The sequence below is a fragment of the Montipora foliosa genome, chromosome 9 (genome assembly GCF_036669935.1).
Source record: "Montipora foliosa isolate CH-2021 chromosome 9, ASM3666993v2, whole genome shotgun sequence".
Lineage (NCBI taxonomy): Eukaryota > Metazoa > Cnidaria > Anthozoa > Scleractinia > Acroporidae > Montipora > Montipora foliosa.
Window position 1 is genome coordinate 49273024 of NC_090877.1, and position 7500 is coordinate 49280523.

At 40.2% G+C, this 7500-nt stretch overlaps 2 protein-coding genes across 2 annotated transcripts in view; both read left to right on the plus strand.

Annotated features, from left to right (window-relative positions):
• The window catches only part of LOC137972040 (WD repeat domain phosphoinositide-interacting protein 3-like), a 13183-nt gene extending 9415 nt beyond the window's left edge, over positions 1 to 3768 (plus strand). Inside the window, exon 10 of the mRNA XM_068818840.1 lies at positions 1231 to 3768. Coding sequence (XP_068674941.1) covers positions 1231 to 1334 — 104 coding nt within the window. The 3' untranslated portion in view covers positions 1335 to 3768. The remainder of the gene's footprint in view (positions 1 to 1230) is intronic.
• Positions 3769 to 4619: 851 nt separating this feature from the next.
• Positions 4620 to 7500, plus strand: part of LOC137970651 (uncharacterized) — an 11502-nt gene continuing 8621 nt past the window's right edge. Inside the window, exons 1-3 of the mRNA XM_068817177.1 lie at positions 4620 to 4753; positions 6831 to 7095; positions 7428 to 7500. The exon at positions 7428 to 7500 is cut by the window's right edge and continues 122 nt beyond it. Coding sequence (XP_068673278.1) covers positions 4634 to 4753; positions 6831 to 7095; positions 7428 to 7500 — 458 coding nt within the window. The 5' untranslated portion in view covers positions 4620 to 4633. The remainder of the gene's footprint in view (positions 4754 to 6830; positions 7096 to 7427) is intronic.

Genomic DNA, 7500 nt, shown 5'->3' on the forward strand with positions numbered 1-7500 from the left:
GGAATTGAAAAAAAAATGGAATTGGGAATCGAAAGAAAATGGAATGCGATCAGCTTATTCTCGTTAGCGCGACAAAAATGATCCGCGCGTGAAATGGTTTGTGTATTGGCCGGAGGTACTATGATTGAAGGGACGTCCAGTTGGCTCAGTTGGCTGAGTGTCTGACTACTCTTCGGGACCAACACTCAGAGTCTTTAAGTTAAATAACTGAGGAGAAAGTGCCGCCTTTGTAATAGTATCTTCAAATGGGAAGACTTTCCAGTCTACAAACAGTAGGCTAAACTCTGTGGGACGTTAAAGATCCTATAGTTTTATTCGAAAAGAGCAGACAGTGCATGAAGTTCCCGGTGTTGTAGTCTGGTCTGCATGAGTTTAGATTGAAGGCCACAAGTTTATTGGAGTTACGTTGTAACACTATTGGGGGTTTTCATCTGAATAAAGTAACCAAACGAAAATAAAATTCATACCTGAGTTTCAACTGTTCCCTTCTGGCATTTTTTGGCTACCCACCAACTATTGGTGGCTTGTTTTGTTTTATTGTTTGTTTTACGAGACATCTGGTTTGTCTCTTCTACTGGGCAAACCTGCCCAGAGGGAAGGAGCACGAACAGGACTCGAGGTCCTATGCGAGGTGCTCCACCCTACCCTATCCAGACCAGAAAGACCAGACCACAACACCGGGAACTACATGCCCTGCTCTTTACGACAAGTGTGCGGGTTCTTTTACGTCCCACAGGATTACGAACATTGAAGGGTTGTGAGACGGGACCTCCGGCTTATCGTCCTTATCCGAGAAGACTAGAGAGTCTAACCATTTGCAGATGTAATTACAAAGGCAGCACTTACTCCTCAGTTATTTAAAGACCCTGAGTGTCGGTCCGGCCGGAGTTGAACTCACGACCTCCCGCGTGACAGCCCGGTGCTCAACCAACTGAGCCACCGGTTGCACCGGTGGCTTGCGTATGACCTCACGGCGGCCATGTTAATGTGCAGAACGATGCTGTAAAATGTCTTTTGGGAATTTGACTCTGTTATTATGCAAAAACTTGTGGAACCATTTTCTATTGTTTTGTACACCAACATGGCTGTCTCATCACGTGGATGAAAACCAAGGATTAGGTGCTTCCCTCGTTAAATAACGTGCTTACCTATTGACCGCTGACTTACAACATGCAGCTTAACATTTTCCTAACTTCTTCTTTTTTGTTATTATTGTTTGTTTCTCTCCAGCCGTCTGTGCAGATGGAAGTTACTACAAATTTGCGTTCAATTCGAAAGGAGAGTGTTCTCGTGATGCATACGCGCAATTTTTACAGATGACTGACGGGGACTGAGTTAATCGTCCAGCCAACTTTGGGCTGAGTAAACAATCCAATCACCCATCAGGTCCACAGCGAATGACAGTTAGTTTTTACACTTAACGTGTCATAAATGCTGATACATGTAGGTAGAGAAAATCCCGCCATAACCAATCATAACTGATCTTGAAAGGTACAGTATCAGTCGTGTTCTAAACGAGAAGGGGATCGAGAGTGAATATCGAAAATAGTTGGATTAGGTTCAATAAAACTGAAAAGGGGATTGGCAACTGCATAAATGAACGGAGTTTCGATGACAATAAAGAGACGTAAATGGAATTTTTAATTCTAGACTTAGCGCTAAATCATGTATGGGAAAAAACAAGCAATGCAAATCTTTCTGTTGAATTATAGATTTTATTAGTTTTCCGTTTTCGGTTTTAAAAAAAGATCGGTCTTCTACTCGTTCCGACTTAATCTCTTCAAACATTTCCCTAATTCGCGAAATTACCTTTAGGCTTCACCCGAGAATAATTGCTGTCATCGTTTAACTTATTTCTACCCATATTTCTTCGGCATTTACAAAAGAAACAAAAATGCTGCCTCTTCTTCTTTCGTCTCGTTACGTGCCGGACACGTACAGAAATCACTGTGAGGACTTAAATCTTTCTTGCGGAACTTTTCCATTTCTGCTTGGATTTCTCTCGTTTATGTGTTTGTTTGTTGTCAATAGACTTGGCTTCTGCTTGTTGAGACATCCCGTTAGATTGGTTCCTATGATGAGAAGTCAATAACTACAACTATCGATCTGCGATGGAATACGGCGCATCAGTGTACAGTATTGTCTAGACCGTGAGAAGATACCTCAGTAACAGACAAGCACAACAATGAGAAAACTATAGGGTGGGGGAGGGGCGATTTCCAAATGCGTGGGCGCGAGTTCTCTTGTCGGTTCCTACTCGATTTTTCTATCATGAGAATGTCCCCTAACTTTGAAACATCGTTTTATCTTGAGGCTCTCCAAGACAATTATGATTTTTAATATCTGCTTTTTGAAACCTATTGCACATGCTTGGGGCTCATAGTTTGCTTTATGGTTGAAGTTAAACTGTAATTAGTAATTGTATTTCCAGCTGTAACACGAGGAGGTGTATACACACGTCACGTGTCGTATTTACCAGCGGTAAACTGTACACGTGTCTGGCTAAAGAAAATAAGAACTTTAAAGTTGTTGTAAATTTTCCGAAACCAAAAAAAAAGCGCGTTGGTATCTTTCTGAGCAAAGTTGCTCCGCAAAGCATGGTTTGCGCTAACCATTAATTCAGTAGTTGACGTGGAACCTCCACTCCTACAAAAGAATAACTTCAACCGAAGGAAGTAATTTGTTGGAAAGTCTTTGAAAAAGGGCGTGTGTATCAGGAAAAATTTCTAGATTTTATTAGCCCTCATTTTTCACCTCCAAATTTCCCAGGGGCCACCATTTTGAATAACTGTGACATTTACGATCGCTCAATTTTTCAGAGAAAAAGACCTTTTGTATATTAACAATAACCCACCCCCGTATCCCGTCACAGTTATTCAAGACTGTGTCACCCGGGAAATTTAAAAACAAAAATAAACGATTCTGAAATTCATTTACTTGGGAGGCAGAAACTTTCTTTGTTTTCGTTTCTTTTTCTTTCCTGGAGTGGAGGTTCTCTTTTAGGAAGGTTAGCCCTTACCTTGCTCGGAAGACTCGCCTCTAGACGAGGTACAATCCCTTGAATCCAAACAGATTGAATCAACGTCCACTGAGCACACAAACAGAGAGCTTAAGCAAAGAGACGACGACGTCGCGAACACGTCTTTTTTAAATAGATCTTCGCATTTATTCAGAGACCGCTTTTCTTTTGGTCAGCGCGGCCAAGAACACGGACTCTGGCCACAGCCAAAAATACGCGCAGTCGCAGTAATGGTGTATTGTTGTAACGGTTGACGACCGTTAACGTTTCAAATTTCTGAGAATGCGCAGAAGAGCCGGAAATCCATGGTTCGCGGACTTCCTGCTTTGGCTGTTGCCAGAATTCCTGTTCTTGTCGCTGACAAAAAGAAACGCGGACTCTTTGGGGAAGAGAATGCGCATTGTTTTAATATCTTCGCCATATCATAGAAAATGGGTACCAACTTTCCAGGACTAAAGTTGGTTGAAGCGGTTTGGAACAGAGGTGAAATAGGCAATTTATCGTCGAGGTCTCACATCCTCCGCATGACCTCAAATTTGATGTTGTCAGGACGAGGCCATCAGAGAAACGTAAAACGAATCGGCCTGCGGACGGTACTTTGCACCAGACCTACTGGTTTTGTGTCGTTCGCGTTCTTACCGGCGTCGTCTGTGCTTCAGCACCCTTGAGTATGAATTTAATGATATGTAAAACATAGCATTGTAATTAAAAATATATTTTTTAGAATTAAAAAAAAAAACTTGTGTAAATGAGAATTTTCAGTTCTATCCGCGGACTATTTTAGTAACAAATAAGGCGACCTGTGGGTCTTTCGATATCGTTATTGGGTTGTTTCCACCTTTTTAATTTAGAACATTGTTAGTTTTGAAAGGAGATGACTAAATTTTTTGAAACCTAAATAATATCATAATTGGCTGTGCAGTGGTCTTGACAATTTTTCTTTTCCTCTCTTTTACCTTATTTTATTGTTAACTGTATTTTTGCTTGCACGGGGTCCCATGATCAGCAGTTTTTCAGTTTTACTGCACTCGAGACTTCTCTTAAATCAATTTAAAACGACCACTACCAGCGAAAGTTAACGTCGTCCCTGTAATGTATTCTTATTTACGCAAAGCAAGGTAAATGTGACCCTGTGTTTCATTTCATTTCACCATTGCGGCGGATAACCTTCTCATGCTGTTGTATGTGCTGTTTTCGACGTTTGCGGTTTAATGCCTTCGGTTAAACATAACATTCATTCATCTTGTAGATCGATTGCGTGTTCTCCAGCCAAATGTCCATGTATTTTCAGGGAACAAGGCTGCTTTCACGCATGCGGAATCCCAGGTCCCACTTGGTCCGTCCTTTTCAGTCGTTTTATTGCGGACAGGTGAAACGGAAATCTTTTGCTTGGTCACGTGATCAAGTATAATTGTATTTCGACCGGGATACAATTCCGCATTTGTTGCCTGCGCCGAATGTTTTGCTGCGATTGTTGAAGGGAATATCTAAATATATATGATGTGCTTTCCTCTGAATAAACAAGATTTGCTATCTTCGTCATTATTCCGCATTTGACAACAATTCACATTCTGTCGAACAGTGCATTTAGGGCGTTCCTTTTATATTAAATAAATGTTTGTTTTAGTTGCCATGGTTTCAAAGATAACAAATGCGAAACACAATTTGACTTTAATCCTCAAGTGGTGGCGCCTGTTCCAAGAAGGACATTATTGCAGCATCATCTTTTCAAAGGTAATATTTGTGTGTGGAGATTTGAAACTATAGATTACCTTAGAATTTGGCCCCTAATTAACCCTGTAAGATGTACCCTACCACAAAAAGGCGTCTTTGGCTTTCCGTGAAAACTAAAGGCGAAAACCAAGAGTCCTTTTCATCTTAAAAAACCTTCAACAGATGAAATCAAGAATTCAGTACACGGAAGTTGCCTCGGTAAAAGTAAATGCAAGACTAATTTCACCAAAATAAGGAATGGACTTAGCGGTGGATACATCAGTGAAATTTAACATAGACTTCGCAAATTGCATCTCAGAACCCATTTGCGTCAAAATAACACATGAGGTGAACCCCTAAATCCCAAGTAAAGAGGATAATTTGTCAAAATTCTCTAGATAACTTTGCTGAAAAGATAACTAAATCCAACTTACCAGCAGTTTTGAAGGATGAAATGATATATGAAATGAGTCATATATTGAACTGCTGAAGGAGTTGTTAGTTTTAGAAACTTTTCGTCAATAATTAATTCGGATCGTCTAAAAGTTAATTAGATCTATTGAACATGTTAGACTACAGGAAAATCAGTCTTAAATTATCGCGAGGAAATGAGCAAATACGCAATATCTTCTACACCGTAAACCACGTCCCAGTCATTAGAAAACGTGAACTACCGCCCCGGATTCCGGACCGGGTATAAAACGCGGAGGTACAAAACGTGGACTGCGGACAAGGTATGAAACAAGGACTGATTATCAAAACACGGAGTATTCGCTACTTGCACAAATCCCATAATACAGCTCATTTTGAGGGGTTATTTGCATTAAAACAATGGATACCAGTTCACTAAAGTACGATACAGCCCAAGGAGAAATTAACTCATACTGTTTTCATTAAAGAGCCCCCCATTATGGGATTGTGCAAGTAGTGAATAGAACAATTGTTCTGGCCAGGGTACAGATTTTAAAAAAGCCTTCAGTCCTCTCATTCTAAATATTGTCACGTACACAGAAATGCTCAGTTACCACATCGAGCGGGCTAGGGAAAGTAAGAGTGGATATTTTATCTCAAAATTGTACTTTACTCCACCAATTTAACACTAGAGGGAGTGGAAAAATTGTTATGGGGAAGAAAGGAAACATTTTAGACAAAAACTTCACCTCTGGATATTTCCACCTTTTGACAAATATTTAATTATTCCCCGAAGGCGAAGTGATTATCGGTGAATATTCACCGAGACGAAGTCGAGGTGAATATTCACCAATAATCACTGAGCCTGAGGCGAATAACTGTTTTAGTATAGATACACAGGTGATTATTTCAAAAAAGAGAAAAAAAAACATTTCAACGCGAAATCATCTTCACTTACAGTGGCAAAACGACTACTGGCAGCCATTTTGTCCGTCGAGGTGATTATCGGCTGATAATCCGAGATAGCGAGCCAATGAGAGCGCGCGATTTTGTATAATCACCTGTGTATTTATACTAATCGAAATTACATCGCATGGAATTAACTTACTAGAGAGATCGCGTAGTGAAGTGAATATCGCTAGCGAACTGCATCTCAAAGCTCCGGGTTCACCAAATCCCAGCTCATTCCTTCCAAAGGTTCAGTCAGCTTTTCATCCATTTGTCGGGGAGGGGAGGAGTGGGTGGTAAAATGAGTACCAGTATAATTAGGGACAAGTTGTGCATGCGACGGGATAGGAGTAACGCCACCCCTGCCGTGAGTTACGGTAGAAGCTAAAGAAAAAAGAGTCTTCGACTGTGGTCGGCCTTCTTGTCTTATATCTTCAATTAACTGATAACAAGATAGTAAAGTTTTCCTCGCGGAAAAAGCCAGATAAAATTTTCGGAGAGTCAAAATATTAACGAATCCATCGTATCAATTTTCAGTCCTTAATAAAACCTTTCTGATACTTACAAACTGAATACATCTTAAGATTTTTCAAGCAGTCCCAAAAATTGCATAAAATCCTTAACAATATTTTAAAACCTTTTCAGTGTTAAATAAATGAAAAACTGATTACCAGGGGTATAAACTATAAATTAAAGTACCAAGTTAAATAAAGAATATTTGGTTTATGTAATCTTGCAGATGTACATACCTGAGACCCTACCAGTCGTCACACTTCTGGCATTTGTCAGCAGTACAATGTCAATGAACACCTCAGTCTCTCCAACTCCAAATGCTATTACAACATCATCAATTTCAAGTGGAATGATGACAAATTCTCTTTCTCCGCCATCATCATGGTCGCAATCCACCATGGCTGGGGGCGGTGGGGTTCAGGATGGAACCATTACCTCCCTAACACCGATGGCCTCTCATCTTTCTTCTGTTTCTGTGCCTACGTCTTACGGTAGGAGTGTAAGGCGTTGTTTGAATTTTTACTCCTACTTTGACAAATATCACTTTGAATTTGCACCATTTCACTTTTTTTGTATTTTAATCCTAATGGCTTGTTGCGATAGATTCAGGTGAACAAATGGACTGCCGAGATCACATAAATTCTCTACTTTTTATTAAATTAGTCACTTGAATGTGTGTCATTGTGCCTGCTCACAAGTCTACGTGTTAGTGATTCACTCCAATCACTATCACTATCATACGAGCCCCTTTTTCAAACCGAACACATATAAAATAGAATTTCCTTCTGAATGCCCTGGGTATTTTTATTTATCCATTTCACAGTCAAGTGGCAAAATTGGACAAATATGCATGACTGTAACGCAGCGTGCTGTGATCACGATGGCCCTGTTATGGA